The 19,328-nt window shown below is 39.0% G+C and overlaps 1 protein-coding gene across 1 annotated transcript; it reads right to left on the reverse strand.

Moving 5' to 3' along the window:
- Positions 1 to 1,629: 1,629 nt before the first annotated feature.
- Positions 1,630 to 15,329, reverse strand: LOC115919782 (sushi, von Willebrand factor type A, EGF and pentraxin domain-containing protein 1-like). The gene is made up of 15 exons (XM_030973974.1): positions 15,214 to 15,329; positions 13,754 to 13,869; positions 12,947 to 13,135; positions 12,091 to 12,339; positions 11,255 to 11,443; positions 10,395 to 10,643; positions 9,342 to 9,530; positions 8,662 to 8,910; positions 7,678 to 7,866; positions 6,470 to 6,718; positions 5,912 to 6,157; positions 5,049 to 5,249; positions 3,869 to 4,444; positions 3,077 to 3,238; positions 1,630 to 2,337 (listed from the first exon to the last, which is right to left on the reverse strand). The coding sequence occupies exons 3-15, from the start codon at positions 13,092 to 13,094 to the stop codon at positions 2,168 to 2,170; spliced, it is 3,066 nt and encodes a 1,021-aa protein (XP_030829834.1). The 5' UTR covers positions 13,095 to 13,135; positions 13,754 to 13,869; positions 15,214 to 15,329; the 3' UTR covers positions 1,630 to 2,167.
- Positions 15,330 to 19,328: the final 3,999 nt, after the last annotated feature.

Below are 19,328 nucleotides of genomic sequence, written 5' to 3' on the forward strand. Positions count from 1 at the left end.
TTTCATGTGATAATCACAAAACAAAAGACAGAGATAAATTTTAAAGTAAACAGAGGCAACATGATCTTTGATCTAACGCTTGGTCCGAACCTTAATTTATACCTACTTATACCTACGTAGGTCGTCCGTGATAGCAATAATTTAATCTCGGGGAACTGGGGACATATTCCCATGGCATGGCCGGACCATGGAAATGTTCTCCCCCCCCCCCCCCCCCCCTCTCTCTCTCTCTCTCTCTCTCTCTCTCTTTCTCTCTCCTTCTTCTTCCCTCCGGCCATTCTCTCTCATCCTCCCTCTCGACTATACCATATTGGATCAATTAATGGTGGGCAAAAGGGCCGACCCCTTTAAAAAAGAAATAAACAGGAAAAAAGTGTACATTATGCCCTTAGCCCTTTACCCATTCCCGGGCTGAGCAGACGAGTTTTACAATATCATATTCCAGGAAATAAGGGAACATTTGTTTTCGGGAAGACGACAATGACAAAAAACATTTGCCCCACACCCCTACCCCTTATACGCGATTCTGGATCCACCCTGTATGTTGCGTACACTGTAAGATAGAAATAACGACACTGCTCCAGGATTTATGTATAAACAACACTTATCATTGAAACTAAAGCAACGTTGACAATCGCAGATCATGTAGTCTTCAACGTGATTTTGATGAAGTATCATAAAATATGTGTCAATACGTATTCGTTTAAAAAGGAACTATGTATAAACGCAAAACCAGTATTGTGTATTTTTAATCTGCAGTGAAACCTGATTATAAAGATCGTTCAAGGGAGACATAAACAGTTGTCTTTATGATCGGGTGGTCTTTATGTGCATGTTCACATAGGCACATAGTCCATATTTCAATGAGAAACGATTCTTTCTTTTTTAAAGGGAAACAGAAAATATGGTATTTCTATACAGGTGACTACCTGTATGCAGGTTTCACTATACTACCTATTAACGAATGCTTTGCAGGACTACCTACTATGTATATATTGCATGTAAGTGTGTATCATGACAACCCCATCACAAGCCTCGTGTTTTAGGGACCCGCCTCTTCTTCCATACCGGTATTATATCGGTTAAATTAAATTGATTTTCTATTCATTTGATACAAAGAGGAAACTTCAAAAACAAAATCTGAATCTCACTTTGAATCTGAAGTAGACACTAGAATAGGAAATACGGTATATTGTAATATGTTGTAAAAACTTAATACAATACAAAAATGAACATATTAGACTTGAACTCATTTAATTAGATTTATTTATTTCCGTTTCAATCATGTACAAGATACATATAAATTAATTAGTCGTCATAGAAACAATGCATTAAGCTCGTCATGTTCTTATTTAAAAAAAGAATAGAAATATCAACGAACTGAAAATAATAACGGAACACTGCAGACGGTATTGTATACCTGAAACTTATGCTATAATTAAACGAGTATTATGATTAGATCCTCTGTATTCTTGTACTTTATTTATACGTTACTTTACGAGAGATTACTTCTTCTGTACTATGTATCTCATGCCCATATGCAGTATTTAGTTTATTACATATTTTAAACGAAATATTCCTGTAGTGTTAAAGAAATCAAAACGCATTATTTTGCATTTACAATTTCAAGTTTTATAGTTTAAGGCAAACAGATTTCAAAGGGTTATCCCATTAATTTGCTTTTAAATACAATTTTGCATTTACAATCTGACTGTTGTTTGTTCTCTTTATTTTTGGGGAAAGTAGTGGTGACTGATAATTGAATTTTAGTAATATGTTTCGCAGTTACGTTCACTTAAAATGTTGATATTTTTAATTCAATAAATTCGACTAAAATTTGTCTGAAAATGACTAAGTAACTTGTTAAGCATGTCAGAATTATACAACAAAGGATGATTTAAACAAGCAATACTTGCTTGTGAAATCAGTGAATCTTCACACTCCTGCCTGCTTCGCATTGATCTGTAAACAAACTTTTTAATTTGTCATAAGTCTTATAAAATATGGCCCTGCAGAAGTATTATAATCATGTTTTATGTCAATAGTTCTTGCATTCTTCATTGGCCGTTTCCCTCAGACTAAAACCTTAAGAGAGTATGGAGTGAATGGATGGAAACCTTTTTAAACGGAAAACATCTCATTTGGGAGTCATCTTTTCTCATCCGCGTTAGATATGGACACATTGCTCTACGTCTGATGCTCCTCTGTTCCATGTCTTTCTTCCATCCGGGCATTCAAAGCACATCGTCTGTCCAATCAGCGACTGAAAGGTGTGCAGGGGGCATTGGATACAAGGAGATAAGCCGGATGTTGAAAATCGGCCTGCTTCGCATTGATCTGTAAAATACATAATCAAAAGTGTCTATGTTATATTTTGATAGCTGTTTCTTCATTATACAGCGTTCCATTAATTAAAGCATAACGATGAATATGTTTATATTTCTATTGACAACAACTTCGAGTTCGATTCTTGCCTAAATTGTCCAGTTTACTGAACTTTAATCGTTTACATTTTGCTTCTATATGATTGGAGGTGAAAATGTTTAAAGGTATTACAAAGTTTTGGGAAATTTTGAAAAATGGGTGGATAGTGATTCTTTACAATTTTGATATATTTGGATGCCTCTGGGGATGAATTAAAAGGACTAGAAATTTTAGCCCCTAAAACACTTCTGCTTTCGAGAAAAATTGAATATAAAGATTTACCGGTGCTCCCGGTAAATTTTGAAAAATTTCAAATAGCTCCTACGGCCGTACAATGGTAGCTGCGACCATGAAAATCTCAGAATATGTAGTTGTGGTATATAATTTCCGAACGGGAATAGCTAATCGGTCGATTTTAGTCAAGAAACATTGTTTTACAGCTTAATGAATATTTGACCTTGAGAGGGAGCTATGCAACATAAAGTGTTTATTATTTACAATTTCATAACTTAAGAGTCGATTTCGACCGCGACAACGATCAGTGAATATTGTAGGATCGCATATGCCTCCAATATGTTCATTTGAACCAAATTCACGACCCCATACCAAAACTTTGTATTACCTTTTAACTGACTAGTATTTTCCAGCTTACCTTCACAATCAGACTTGCTTGGACTACCCTTGTGTTTGGTAGACTGACCGGTGTCACATGACTTGCAGCTCACCTGGTAATACTCGTCCTGGTAGAGTCCATAACCACATTGGTGACACGCCCTAGATTCGGTGTCGTAGTGGTGACCAGTCGTACAAGAGACTATAAAGGGAACAACATAGTACACAGTTGGCCATAATGGTGGAATAATTATTTTTACCCCAATTTAAAAAATGATTTTGACAATGATTTATTCCTAATAGATCTAGATGATAGCATACATTCTCAGATTTTATTGAATGACAATTGGGGAGTGTTTGTTTGCGTGACTGCTAAAGCATGTATGTGCTACAATGCTAATCAACTAGGGGACCTACGTCCTTAAGTCATAGCTGACAGTAATGGGGATTAATACCTCATAAAAGGGCACTAATATAGCATATCGATACGGTTTTGATCCTGGGGGCTCACAGTAACGAGGCCATTGCTTAGCCAATGAATCATGACTGTACACAGCGGGCGCTAGGGTACGTCGACGCCCCCACAAAAACAAAAAAACCAAGAAAATGCAATAAATTTTCAATAATTCATTGCATTTTGCCCCAAAATAATTATTCCACCATTATGACCAACAGTGTATATCGATGTTATCATAAGTCTAGCTATATGAGCAAGCAAGAACTCATTCAATATTCTGATCACCTTTTATTGTCATAAAAAGCCAGTATGAAACCGTTATATCAAGAATATGGCTTCTGTTATATTTTCTTAATCGGGAGTTAGTTAACTTACCACACTTGGTGTTATTGCGACCAGCAACATAACCATCAGGGCAATCTATGTAGTGTTCGCTGATTAACAAGTAGGCGTCGGGCGCATATCCACTTTCAGCATGAGGTTCCATGAAGAAGCTGAACCTTCCGCTATCTTCAGAGACGGTAATGTCCAACACTTCTCTTGCCAGATCCTGAAGCTTCTCCTGTGCCACCTTCATGTCGTTAACTTTAGATACACCGACACCTAACTTCATCGAGATGCGCATCTCCTGGAGGCCTTCGAATAGACTTTCTTCGATGTCATCAGTAGTCTTTTCGATGTTTTCTACCTGAGGCGAATCTTCGGCACTGTGACGTAGGCGTCGTCCAACCAGCGCACGCTTTCTTCGACGACTGGTCGGCCAGCCGCAGGTGATGACGACATTGTCGACCGTACAGTCCTCATTCGTTTTGCAGATGTCAGTGTGGACGGACTTCTCGATAGTCTTGATGAAGGACTGTGCGATGTCGGACAAGGTGGCTGGACTACCACACTGGCCACTGTAGTAGAGCAGGTCTGTCGGAAGGTTGATCTTAGTGGGGTCTCGCATTTCTAGATTAGAAATAGAACATGAAGGAAGATGTTTCATATTTTGGGCTAAAATAACTTCTATTTCACAGTGATTTGTAAAATAAAACCATCTAGTCCACATTAGAATTACTTGGTTGATGCCAAATTATGTAGATGATAAAGCTAGCGGTGCCTAAGGAAGCCGCGGTCAAGTTATGAAGACTGAACTGTAAAAGAGAATGATTCTCTAATTAGGCTAACAACGATGCTAACACTACCTTTTTCAGTGGTCGCTCGAAAAAATTAAAAGAGGAAAGCTGCATGTTATGTACAAATTTCATGTTGTGAAAGATTTTCAGAAGATATGATTTACTGTGGAAAGACTATCAATGATAGGATGAAGCAGGCGTAGCACCCCCCCCCCCCCTCCTCACTCACGAGATTAAATTCGCCACTAGGAAAAAATCCACTGCAACTTTAACATTCGGTCTATTGTAAGAAAGACGCTCATATACATTTACAAAGACATTTGGAAAGAATCTCACCCATCTTTTTATCAATATAAGCCTGTCTGTATCTGAATACCGTAAAGGAAAAAAAAACCTCCTCCTTTCATGGATTTGCTGGTATCCTATCCTGAACTTACGTGAGCAGTCAGGCACATACGAGGTAGGATTCCACTGTCCAGATGAGCCGCATGTGAACACATCGGTAGCAGGTTGGAATGGACTAGGAGCAGGGATGTCATAGTTATCATTACAGGACATGCTGCAGTATCGACCGTAGGCCCAGGTATCACAAGATATGGCACCGTGACCAGGTGTGCGAAGCTTTAGACATGGCATTGCTGTCATCAAGAATGAACATATATGATAAAGCTCTATGGCGATGAAAATTACTGACAAGATTAAGATCCTTAAATGCTTTTAGTGTTAATTGCATCGTGTATATTCTGCTAATTTATCATAAATATATGCCAACTCTAAATAGATTTTGCCCGATTTAATAATGTTACTTACATTGAACGTTTGGCATTGATAAGAAAGTTTCTTACTTGATTTCAAGTCAATATATATTACTTCAGTCTGCACATATTTAAAGTGCATTCATTCTGGAGTGAAACATGACGTCAAAGGGCCAGAAGGCTTCCTTGTTCAAGTTGAAGATGAGCTTACAGATTGTAATCGGGTACTCAAAGACCGTATCCGGACACCTACCCTCTGGACATCCATCCCCGGATAACCACTCCCAGTAAACTACCCCCTAGGACAACTACCCCCTAGGATAATTGTCCGGGGTAGTTGTCCGGGGGTAGTTGTAATAGGGGTAGTTGTCTGGGGGTAGTTGTCCCAGGATAGTTGTCCCAGGGGTAATCGTCCTAAAGGGTGGTTGCCCTAGGGGGTAGTTGTCCTAGGGGGTAGTGGACAAAGGGTGGTTATCCGGGGTGGGTGTCCAGGGGTGGGTGTCCAGGGGGTAGGTGTCCTAGAACCCTCAAAGACACATGCTTACGTTCGATATTGACATAGAAGTCGCAGATCCCACTCAGCCCATTCTTCATATTAGTAGCGGTGTAGATCACATTATTGATTCCCCATGGCAACAGAACGCTGTTACTACCATAGTTACAGACGAGTCGCACCTCATCCCCGGGGATATCCTTGAATGTTGGTTCATCCCAGGTCACTGGGGTCATATCAAAGTTTGTCCGCAAATTTTGGTCTGGTGGACACGTTAAAAATTCGGGTACAACCGTATCTGCCATGAAAAGAAAAGAACATCATCATTTGACGTAGGAAGATTTTGTGCCTTGTATACATTGTTTATTTTAGGTGTTTTGTTATAAGAATTCCTTTTATTTCCTTTGAAAAGTTGTTTGGATTTATGTTGCCACTTCATTTAAGAATTGAGTGTACACATTCTTTATGATAGAGCTTTATTTTTAGCGTAGTTAGTCTTTAAAAAGGGTGCCTTTTGTCCTTCCATTTGAAAAGTACATTGACAGAACGTGATCCTTCATATCTATTTTTTTTTTAAAGGCATTTGAATAAGCAACAAAATACTTTTTACCGTGTATCCCGACATCAAAAATGCACGAAGCCGCGTTACCCGCGTCGTCCCGGAAGTGGTACTCGCAAGTAGTATTCGCAGTGAAGTTATAAGGCGATGCGAGGTCCGCAGGAACTGTCCATACCTGCAGCGTCTGGTCGAAAGTGTCCGTAGCCGTTGGTATTGAAAATGTGACTTCTACTCCCCAGTACTCAGTCCGGTGGGCGACCAAGGAGCTTGGACAGTGCGAAATGGTTGGTGCATGGTCATCTAAACAATCACAAGCAAAGAAAGATTGTTTGTGTTCAGAAGAGTCATTTAATAAATGTAATATTATCTTGGAGGACAATCATTATTATAGTCTTGGAAAAACTGAGTCATTCCCAGTCCATGCCTGGGTACCCTGGAGTAAGTGATTCATCCCAGCGGATAGGACTGCTTAAAGCTGCATATCTCCTACGCACTACTTACGAACATAAACATGCTTGCTTAGCCATCAAATAAAATACCACATAATCAATGAAATCATTAAGAGAAATAGAGAGAGGGAGAGCAGTACGTCATCCAAATCAAATTCGGTCAAAATCACTTTCAACTACATAGTGCGTCCCAGAAAAACGAAACTTTGACAACTATTTTTGTTGCTACGGCTGGCAGTCAGTGAAAACGAATAAGTTTATTTAAATTATGGAAATGCAAACATTACTTTAAACAAACAGAACTTTGTTATTCCTGGCTCATTTTTCCTAATTGAGGTGTTATATGAAAGGGAAGAGAAAATGAACTTTCTAGAAATGTGATTTTCTCTTTGAAATTCAGATGCCGCCCGCCAAATGACTTTTTGGTACCCTCTCTTCAAATTGTTTTAAATCACTCATGCGTGAAATATGCATCGTATGAGTTGCATCAAACAAAAGAAGAGGATCTAAGCTTTACAAATACATGTCATTTATTAATTATTATTATTGTGATTAAGTTATGATAAAACATGGATAATTCTCGGTTTCGTTTTTTTTGGGACGCACTGTATAAAGACATTGCTTATTTTCCGTTCAAAATAGGTGTGAAAAATAATGTACTCCGTTGTACTGATTATCAATCGACTAAAACCGAAATCATCTTTAAAAAAGGGAGATTTCATTATTTGTTCAAACCTGTTAAAACTACAAAGAGCTATTTCTCTTCTTCAGTAAACACTTTAAAGTACTTCGTATCCAATTAGTTCCTACCTGTACATGTGGGTTGGGTACCGGTCCACTGGGCAGCGTTACCACTAACCTCTTGGCAAACACGTTGAGATGATCCCGATAGAGTCAGTCCAGTGGCACACTGGTATGTACAAACTGACCCTATATAGTTGGACTTGGTGCAACTCATGGTGCAGTGTTGAGGAGAAGTAGGACTATTGCAGAGGATCACTGCAAAGATATCCCCAATGTGGAGATGAGTTATTTCCTTTTTGATTCAAATGAATATCAGGCCCAAGTTTCTTGTCGACCTTTGCGTTAACTTATTTTATATTTGGCCTCATATAAGTTTTGACTTAGTTTATTGGAGATCTATATAAGACCTTATATATGAAGGCCGAATACAAATTGAAATAACACCTTTGATATCATTATTATTTCCTTCTTGATTCAAATGAATATAAACTCGATGTTTTGGCAGACCCAAGCTTTCTAGTGTCGGCCTTTACGTTACATCTGATTTTATATTCAGCCTCATAGGGTCTGAGTAAGTTGATTGCAGATCTATATAAGACCTTATATGAGGCCAAATATGAAGTGAAATAAAACCTTTGTTTTTATATGTGCAGAACTATACTCTGTAAGATTATTGATATAAGGAGGGAGGAGGCGATATATGGAGGAAAACGTAATGGAAGATACCAAAGCATAGTTGGATATCAAAGAATCTAACATCCGTATGTAGTAGATGAGATATACAAATACAGACGAACTCGAATTAAGAGGGGGTGACGGTAGCTCGGATAAGTTTCGGCCATGTGATAATTGGTCCCCCTGCAATATGGTTCATCTAGGTCACAGCATCGTTCGGTAGTATAATGCTTGCAATACAAAGACATGTGATTTCATAGTCCAAATGTATCCCAAATTTTGGCCTTCCATTTGAGAAGTCCATTATGACAGAACGTGATCCTCCATATCTCTGTAAAATAAATGCGTTTGCATTGGCAACAAAACACTTTTTACCGTTTATCGCGACATCAAAAGTGCACGAGGCCGTGTTACCCGCGTCGTCCTGGAAGTAATACTCGCAAGTAGTATCCGCAGTGAAGTTATAAGGCGATGTGAGGTCCGCAGGAACTGTCCATGTCTGCAGCGTCTGGTCATAATTATCCGTAGCCGTTGGTATTGTGAATGTAGCTTCCACTCCCCATGTCTCCCTCTGATGGGCGACGAAGGAACTTGGACAGTGTGTAATGGTTGGTGCATGATCATCTAAACAATCACAAACAAAAAAGATTATTCATGTTCAGAAGAGACACTTAAGAATGCTGGATACACTCCTCGTTGTATATCTTGGAGGACAATCATTATAATGGTCTTGGAAAACCTGAGTAATTCCCAGTCAATGCCTTAGTATCCTGGAGTAAGTCATTTATCCCAGTGGATAGGACTTCTTAAAGCCGCATATCTCCTATGTAGGTCTACAACTTACAAACATAAAATTCAGTTAAATCACTTTTACCTACACATTGCTTATTTACCGTTCAAAATAGGTGAAATTTGTAAATCGTCTAAATTCAGGGACATCTAAAAAAAAGGTGATTTCATGATTTATTATACCATTCCTGTTAAAAAAAACACAAAGAGCTATTTCTCTGCTTCCGTTAACACTTTCCAGTACTACGTATCGAATGTGTTCCTACCTGTACATGCGGGTTGGGTACCGGTCCACTGGGCAGCGTTACCACTAACCTCTTGGCAAACACGTTGAGATGATCCCGACAGAGTCAGTCCTGTGGCACACTGGTATGTACAAACTGACCCTATATAGTTGGACTTGGTGCAACTCATGGTGCAGTGTTGAGGAGAACTAGGATTACTGCAGCGGATCACTGCAAAGATATTCCCAATGTGGAGATGAGTTATTTCCTTCTTGGTTCAAATGAATATAAACTCTATGTTTTGGCAGGCCATGCAAGCTTTCTTGTCGGACTTTACGTTACATCTGATTTTATATTCAGCCTCATAAGGTCTGACTAAGTTGATTGCAGATCTATATAAGACCTTATATGAGGCCAAATATAAATGGAAGTAACACATTTTATAATATGTGCAGCACTATACTATGTAAGGTTAATTATATAAGGAGGGAAGAGATTCCGATATGGTTCATCTACCAGTGGCGGATCCAGGGGGGGGGGGGGCCCGGGCCCGGGCCCGGCCCCCCCCCCCTTGAGAAAAAAATCATGTAAAATCACGTGATTTTTACCTTTTGGGGGGTGCAAATTGAATTTTTTTTGTGGATCAAAAAAAAAAAAAATGCTCACTACCCCCCCCCCCCCCACCCCCCCCCCCCCCCCAACTGAGCGAATTTTTGGCCGGCGCGTTTTTCAAATTTTCGGGAACAATAAAAAAAAAAAAATTGTGCTCTGTACCCCCCCCCCCCCCTCCCCCCCCCCCCCCCCCCCCACTGAGTGACTTTTCGGCCGGCAAGATTTTCAAATTTTCAAAAGCAAAAAAAAAAAAAAGTTGGGCCCCCTCCCCTAAGATATCCTGGATCCGCGCCTGTCATCTACAGTATGTCACAGCATAGCGTTCGGTTGTATAATGCTTGCAATTCAAAGCCATATGATTTCATATTTCAAATTTATTCCAAATTTTGGCCTTCCATTTGAGAAGTTCATTAATGACAGAAAGTGATTTTCCATATCTCTTTAAAATAAAGGCGTTTGCATTGGCAACAAAACACTCTTTACCGTGTATCGAGACATCAAAAGTACACGAAGCCGTGTTACCCGCGTCGTCCTGGAAGTGATACTCGCAAGTAGTATCCGCAGTGAAGTTATAAGGAGATGTGAGGTCCGCAGGAACTGTCCATGTCTGCAGCGTCTGGTCATAAGTGTCCGTAGCCGTTGGTATTGAAAATGTAGCTTCCACTCCCCATGTCTCCCTCTGATGGGCGACGAAGGAACTTGGACAGTTTGTAATGGTTGGTGCATGATCATCTAAACAATCACAAGCAAAACAGATCATTCATGTTCAGAAGAGACACGTAAGAATGTTGTATACACTCCTCGTTGTATATCTTGGAGGACAATCATTATAATGGTCTTGGAAAACCTGAGTAATTCCCAGTCCATACCTCTGGAGTAAGTCATTCATCCCAGTGGATAGACCTTCTTGAAGCCGCATATCTCCTACGTAGGTCTATAACTTACAAAAATCAACTTGCATGTTTATAAAGCCATCACGTAAAATGCAAAACAATCAATGGAACCATAACGATAATAGAGAGAGAGAGAGAGAGAGGGAGAAATCGAGAGAGAGAGAGAGAGGGCGAGAGAGAGAGACAGAAAAAAAGACGATTAGCACGTAAAGAAAATCAAAATCCAGTTAAATCACTTTCCCTCTGATGGGCGACGAAGGAACTTGCTTATTTTCCGTCAAAAAAGTGAACATTTACTCCTTTATACATTTTGTTAATCGACTAAATTTGACGACATCTAAAAAAAAAAGATTTCATGATGTATTATTCCAATCCTGTTAAAAACAACGAAGAGCTATTTCTTTTCTTCAGTAGACACTTTCCATTACTTCATATCGGATTTGTTCCTACCTGTGCATGCGGGTTGGGTGCCGGTCCACTGGGCAGCGTTACCACTAACCTCTTGGCAAACACGTTGAGATGACCCCGATAGAGTCAGTCCAGTGGCACACTGGTATGTACAAACTGAACCTACAGAGTTGGACTTGGTGCAACTCATGGTGCAATGTTGAGGAGAACTAGGACTACTGCAGCGGATCACTGCAAAGATATTCCCCATGTGGAGATGAGTCATTTTCTTCTTAATTAATTCAAATTAATATAAACTCTATGTTTTGGCAGGCCATGCAAGCTTTCTGGTCGGCCTTCATGTTGTGTTACATCTGATTTTATATTCAGCCTCATATAAGGTCTGACATAACTGATTGCAGATCTAAATAAGAACTTATATGAGGCCAAATATAAAGTGAAAAAACACATTTGATATCATATGTGCAGAACTAGGTACCTTTAAGGTTTTTTTATATAAGGAGGGAGGAGGCGATATATAGAGGAAAACGTAATGGAAGGTTCAATAGGATAGTAGGATATCAACAAAATCTTACATCCGTATGTACTAGATAAGATATACAAATACAGACGAACTTTCTGTCCGCATTAAGAGGTGGTAACGGTAGCCCGGATATTTAAGTTTCGGCCCTGTGATAATTGGTGCCCCTGCGATATGGTTCATCTATGTCACAGCATCGTTTGGTTGTATAATGATTGCAATACAAAGACATATGATTTCATATTCCCAATGTTTTCAAAATTTTGGCCTTCCACTTGAGAAGTACATTATGACAGAAAGTGATTTTCCATATCTCTGTTAAAAAAGGTGTTTGGATTGGCAGCAAAACAGTCTTTACCGTGGATCGAGACATCAAAGATGCACGAAGCCGTGTTACCCGCGTCGTCCCGGAAGTGATACTCGCAAGTAGTATCCGCAGTGAAAATGTAAGGCGATGTGAGGTCCGCAGGAACTGTCCATGTCTGCAGAGTCTGGTCAAAAGTGTCCGTAGCCGTTGGTATTGTGAATGTAACTTCCACTCCCCATGTCTCCGTCTGATGGGCGACGAAGGAACTTGGACAGTTTGTAATGGTTGGTGCATGATCATCTAAACAATCACAAGCAAAACAAGATTATTCTTGTTCAGAAGAGACACTTAAGAATGTTGTATACACTCCTCGTTGTATATCTTGGAGGACAATCATTATAATGGTCTTGGAAAACCTGAGTAATTCCCAGTCCATGCCTTGGCACTCTGGAGTCAGTCATTCATCCCAGTGGATATGACTTCTTGAAGCCGCATATCTCCTACGTAGGTCTACTACTTACAAACATAAACTTGCATGCTTAGCCATCAAGTAAAATACAAAACAATCAATGGAACCATTAAGATAAAGAGAGAGAGAGAGAGAGAAATAGAGAGGGGGAGAAATAGAAAGAGAGAGAGAGAGAGAGAGTAGGAGAGGGAGACGATTAGCATGTAATCAAAACCGAAATTCAGTTAAATCACTTTCAACTACACATTGCTTATTTTCCTTTCAAAATAGGTGAACATTTTTATACTCCTTTATACATTTTGTCAATCGACTAAATTCGACGACATCTAACAAAAGTGATTTCAAGATTTATTATACCAGTCCTGTTAACAACCACAAAGAGCTTTTTCTTTTCTTCAGATAACACTGTCCAGTTCTTCTTATCGAATGTGTTCCTACCTGTACATGTGGGTTGGGTGCCGGTCCACTGGGCCGCGTTACCACTAACCTCTTGGCAAACACGTTGAGATGATCCCGATAGAGTCAGTCCAGTGGCACACTGGTATGTACAAACTGACCCTACAGAGTTGGACTTGGTGCAACTCATGGTGCAATGTTGAGGAGAACTAGGACTACTGCAGCGGATCACTGCAAAGATATTCCCCATGTGGAGATGAGTCATTTTCTTCTTAATTAATTCAAATTAATATAAACTCTATGTTTTGGCAGGCCATGCAAGCTTTCTGGTCGGCCTTCATGTTGTGTTACATCTGATTTTATATTCAGCCTCATATAAGGTCTGACATAACTGATTGCAGATCTAAATAAGAACTTATATGAGGCCAAATATAAAGTGAAAAAACACATTTGATATCATATGTGCAGAACTAGGTACCTTTAAGGTTTTTTTATATAAGGAGGGAGGAGGCGATATATAGAGGAAAACGTAATGGAAGGTACCAAAGCATAGTTGGATATCAAAGAATCTAACATCCGTATGTACTAGGTGAGATATACAAATACAGACGAACTCGCTCTCCGAATTAAGAGGGGTGACAGTAGCCCGGGTATGAGTCGGCCCTGTGATTTAGTGCCGCTGTAATAATTATGCTTCATCTACGTCACAGCATCGTTTGGTTGTGTAATGCTTTGAATACAAAGACATGCAATTTCATATTCCAAATGAAGGGCTATCACCTACATGATTCGACAGATTGATGTTGGTCGATGTTTTGAATAAATTATTATTTTTACTTCAATACCTACCTTTGACAGTAAAGGAAACGGTACAAGATGCAGTCAATCCACTAGTGTCAATGGCGGTGTATGCGATGCTGTGCGAGCCTTCGCTGAAAGAAGACCCTGATGGAGGACCACTTCGGCTGCAGGAGCAGAAGGAGAGAGGGGGAGGGAGGAGGGGTGAAGAAAAGGGAGAGGAAGTGGGAGAGGGAGGGGAGGAGGGGTAAAGAAACGGGAGAGAAATTTGGAGAGGGGGAGTATGTATAGGAGATATTAAAAACAGAGCAAAGATGAGACAGTCGTCAATAGACCCATATACATGTTTCAGGAAAGGAGAAGGTATACAGCATTACAGAAACAGAGTGAACAACATTTTTTTTGGTTTTTTTTTTAGAGAGAGAGAGGAGATGAAATCGGCTGAAGGTGGAAAGGACATAAATAAGAAGTGCTTGACACATTTTAAAGTCGATTCATTTTTTACCAACGACCAATCACCGAATGGCGCACCGGCATCGGCACATCCCTCTTGAAAAAGCAGCTTATCCTTCTTGATTGGCCTAGCCAAGAAATAGTTTTACATGGATTTGGGTTTCGTTGTTGTGCTCCTTGGTTTATTCGTACCAGTGTTGGTTAGTCTTTGTGATATTATCACACTATACCTGTCATCAGAAAAGGAAATACAAAAGCCACAGGAAAAAGGAAGGAAGTTGTCGACAATCCTTTTCAAAGGCGATTAATAAGACGTCGAAGAAAGCTCTGCTGTTAAGTCAACCCGTATTTCAAATATGCCATTTTCGCAATGTAACCAAATTCATACAAAAGTGCCTCGATAGAAATAACTTACGAATAATTCGAATAATTGTATTTCAATACTAAGAATGCATTACGTATATTTTACGCGTTATTAGCTAGGGCAAGCCATAATGGTTGTGAGAGAGAATTAACTCCCTGGTACTACCAAGAAACAACTAATGTATACAATTTGCAAATTTGTATTAGGGTTTATACTTTCATATTTTCTGTATATTTTGAATTTTATTTTGCCAAATGCTAATATATATGTAGATATGCTTTCATCTTTTATATTTTTATATGAATAAATATTGTGATGATGATGTAATTAAATTTCAGTCAATTATTCATACCCTTGGTATAAATTATTGAATATGATAATGACTGGATTTCATTCATTATGTGTCCATTATTCTCTCTCTGAATTTTGATTCCGTATTTCAGGTTGGTCGTATTAGTCCCGCTCAATAGAAATGATATCTAAGGAATTTGAATGTATGCATTTTCTTTTTAGAACCTTTGGCTACTATTAAATTCTTCTGCGATGCATGCAAAGGCATATCGATAGATGGAATCACTTTGCGTAAATCAATTATTGCTATGGCTGACAAGCCTCTGGAAAGTATTTAAGTTGTCGAGGGGAACATTAGTTCAAGAACTACATGAGTATGCGTAGTAATGCGTAATAATATTACCTTACTGTACATGACGATTCTGTGTCTGTGCATGTTGGTTCAACCCACGTGACTACCGCAGTGGAGGTAGTAGTATACTGGACAGGGAGGGCCTGCGGGCAGTTGTAAAATCTAGGAGGCGTAGCTACATGAAAAAAGCCCGAGAAAAACATCAATATCATTGGTGACGGCATAGGTGGATTCGAATGAGTTTATCGAAATAAATTAGATGCAATTATTCATTTTGTGAATTATATTTCCAGAAACATTTCATTACAGTCGCATAAAGACTGACTTTTTTTTACAGAAGTATTTAGAGCGCAGTATTCAATGAAACGTGTGTATAGAAATCCCACTCAGGGAAATATTTTTCAAAGAAAACAAAAATGTGGTCTGTATAGACACATAGTCTTTTTTTAAAGAAAATGGCAGGAGGGTATATCAAGGGGGTTCTTATGTGTTGTTATCCAAGCAACTTGAAGGAAACACAACGCAATAATTGTTTCATTGATTAATAACATATCAAGATCATTATCATGTAAACATGGTCTATGAATATCGATTGCTACTTACGTGCAGGTGGAGGAATCGGTGGAGCAGGGTCCGATCGACGACGCCGCCGACGACTCCATGCATCTGAAATATCAACAACGACAAAGTAATGTTTTCAATGACGTAGCCTACGACTCTCCTGATTAATAAATTGACTTGGGGAACATTCTATAAATTAGCATTGTCTCGGAGTTGTTATAGTGTCATTCGTTCCATTCCTCAGATGTCACGATACTAACCTGTGGCATTGAAAAGGGTGATGCAAAAAAGGCAAAGAATGATAAAAGTCGTTTTCATCATGAATCAATGTCGGGTTCAGAACGCAGATCAAAGCGCTTTTATTTCCAATATGTCAATGAAGAGGAAGAGAAGTGATATGTGACCGTCGGCATACGTGCCCTAACCTCCTTTAAACCTCATGAATCCAAACACGTGATTGATGAACATTGTTCTTACATTAATATTGTGGATCATGATTTCTTTCTTATCTCTCAAGCATGTTATGTGCATTAGTTTCAATTATCTGATACTGTAGATTAGACATATTATCTCTGATTCAAATTCTTACTAAAAGAAAATTCAAATATTCTTCAGATGACTTCCTGGATACTGTGGAATAATTTAAAGATATGACGCTTTGCTAGAAATACTAATAATAGCACTATTTTCACTAATAAAATCAAAGATATTCACATCTTTTACAGCCGTATTGATGAATATAGTTCATTACTTTGTTTTTACTATGATTACTATACAGCGATATATCTACTACTTAAGGCGTTCCCTTGTGTTAGTGGGGACCAACGTGTAGCACTTTTGAGGATGGTACAATATTGATATATAATAGCTGTTCTCAGTTGCAATTTACCCCCCAAAAATGTTGTTTGTTTTTTTATTTGTGCTTTGTGTTTGGGGTGTATAGAGTTGGACTTCTGTTACCAGGGTGTTGGCAAGTATGGTAGAAGCAGCAGCGTTGACTTCAATTTTACAAATATATTGATATTGACATTGGTTCCAATATTCCCAAAATTATATTTTATTTCAGTCAAGAGGCAAGACAAATTGGGCTATAATACTTGAGAAAAGAATATAGACAGGATTTCATGTGATTATCGCAAAACAATAGACAAAGATCATTTATTAAAAATATTAAAACAGAAGCAACATGATCTTCGACCTAACACGGTGCGAACTTTATACCTACTGGGGACACATACTCGTGGAAATTTTTCAGGGAATATCCCGCAGGAAAATAAGATAATTCAAAACAATAAAACGGATGGCAAATAATAAGCTAAGGCAAAAATACACCGTATAAGATGTGAAGTAATCTAGAATGTAAAGTTGCTTGACTCTATTGAGAGAAAATAGAAAGAAAATGTGTGGATACTAAGATTCGACGTTGATTTGCCTGTGTCATCAAAAGTACTCTAACAGTAACATATCAAATTTTTTTCTTCATAGGTTTTTATTCTCTTCTCTCATAAAGAAAAGTGTACATAACTTATAATATTGTATACAAAATTACAAATAATCTTCACATTGGTCTAAATAAATTTGCAAGTGATTTTTTAAATTTCCATACAAGGTTACAAATAAATGTTCATATAAAATATATTTGTAAATGAAGTAACACATTTACAGATGAAAAAAAATATTCACATAAACAAAAAATATTTTCACATTTTATACAAATCGCAAACAAAGTTTTTACTATTTCCTCGACCAGCTTGCATATAAATTTCAAACTGTTTCTTTTCTTTTCCACAGTATTTTTTTCCCTTGAATTTTCCTTAAATTAAAAAAGAAGAAGATAAATGCTAAAAGAGAAGAAAAAAAAAGATAAAAGGAACACCTACTAACCCCCCCCCCCCCGCCCCACACAAGACTTAAACACATAAACACTTAACAAGTACAACAATAAACAAAACACACACCCACACAGAACGAACTAACAAACGAAAGAAAGAGAAAAAAAAAGAAGAAGAAAAAAGGGGGAATAGGGGAGGGTGTAACGTTATAGACCCCCCCCCCCCCTTCCTCCGTCTCATTCGCCAAACTTCCGCGACTGTCGCTTCAACATTCCTCCTTCACCCCTCCCCTGAGCAAAACAATCAGCCGCTGCCCCCTATTGTATACAATGGTAGTATGTGGATACTGTACGATTTTCATTGTTTGAAAGTTGAAAGTTGGTGCAGCCCGGCCCTAGCCCCCGCCAACACGCCTATTACAAAAATATCTTCAAACTCATATCTTCAAACTCATATCTTCAAACTCATATCTTCAAACTCATATCTTCAAAACTCCCTTTTCTGGGGAAGGTGTTACCCCCCCCCCCCCCCCCCCCCTCCCGATCGCTGCCCCTGACCATGATGAATGATTTGTGTAAAACGACTGATGATCAAAATGCTTTTATAAATCCAAAGGGAACAATGAGATGAATGGGATGGAAAGTCGAATGCTGTCGTATTACAAGACAAGTGGTGAGAGTAAGGTCAGCAGTATTAGACCCCTCTGTATGCACGGACTCCTTGAAAGGTCGAGAAAAATGAGATTCAATTCAGAGGGCATTTAAAAAAAAGAGATAAATCATGTAAGGAGTGGACCAAATCATGATCACTTAGAGGTTCAATGTGCTTGATATTCTTAGAAGGAGCAATCACATGGCTTCTGAGAAATCCTGTAGTAGTAGTGCATGGCTGGAGAATGGTTAATGTGAATTATTGCCTTTGACAAAGGACGTTGTTGTACGAAGATATAGAGAATTTGAAAAATCTTGATTATTGTTCATTTTGTCATAGCATAGGGGTGTCGTGGTGTAGTGGTTCGTTCGCTTGACTCTCACTTTAATTAAGGATTGAGGGTTCGAATCCCAGCTCGATACTATTTCTTGATATCTAGAAATGATTTTCTGTTTCAAAGCAATGGTAACTCTTGATATCAAGAAATAGGAATAAATGTTCAAACGGCTTGCCATAAATACACAGCAATACGCAAGCCAAATACACAAAGGTGTGACTGGTGCATTACTACTGACCTCATCATCCCCACTTTCTTGTAATACGACAGCGTTCGGCTTTCCCATTCATCTCCTAGCTCCCCTAGATAATGAAAATCTTACATTATCAACATATTACGATTGAATAATGACGGGGGCAGCCGGGCGTGGATCCACGGGGAGGGGGCCGACGGGCCTGCCCCCCTCCCCCGGTCAAACAAAAATTAATAAAAGTATATTTGTTTTAAATTCTCACGAATTAGGCACACACACACGCACCCGCACACACAAACACACACACACACACACACACACACAAATTCTCACGAATTAGCGCTCTTACCCCCCCCCCCCCCCGCTTATTCAACGGCTAGCTAAGTCGCCGCTAAATATTTCGTAAAAAATTGGACCAAAAAAGAAAAAAAACTGGAGGCAGTGGCTGATTGTTTTGCCCAGGGGAGGGCTAAAGGAGGAAGGTTGACGCGACAGTAGCAGAAGTTGGAGGGAGGGGGGGGGTTCTATATCGTCCACCCCTCCCAAAATAAAATAAGAGTTTGCATCTTGCAGTGTAAACTTCCTTTACTTG

Source organism: Strongylocentrotus purpuratus, unplaced genomic scaffold (assembly GCF_000002235.5).
Source record: "Strongylocentrotus purpuratus isolate Spur 01 unplaced genomic scaffold, Spur_5.0 spur5_scaffold_7, whole genome shotgun sequence".
Taxonomy (NCBI): Eukaryota; Metazoa; Echinodermata; class Echinoidea; order Camarodonta; family Strongylocentrotidae; genus Strongylocentrotus; species Strongylocentrotus purpuratus.

Bases quoted from the DNA above. Each gene is read 5' to 3' on its own strand.
- LOC115919782 (XM_030973974.1), bottom strand. From the start codon at position 13,094: ATGAGTTGCACCAAGTCCAACTCTGTAGGGTCAGTTTGTACATACCAG. The intron at 8,911-9,341 runs GTAGGAACACAT...GTGATTGTTTAG, and splicing joins TACCCAACCCGCATGTACAG to ATGATCATGCACCAACCATT. The intron at 3,239-3,868 runs GTAAGTTAACTA...TTCCCTTTATAG, and splicing joins TCGCAATAACACCAAGTGTG to TCTCTTGTACGACTGGTCAC.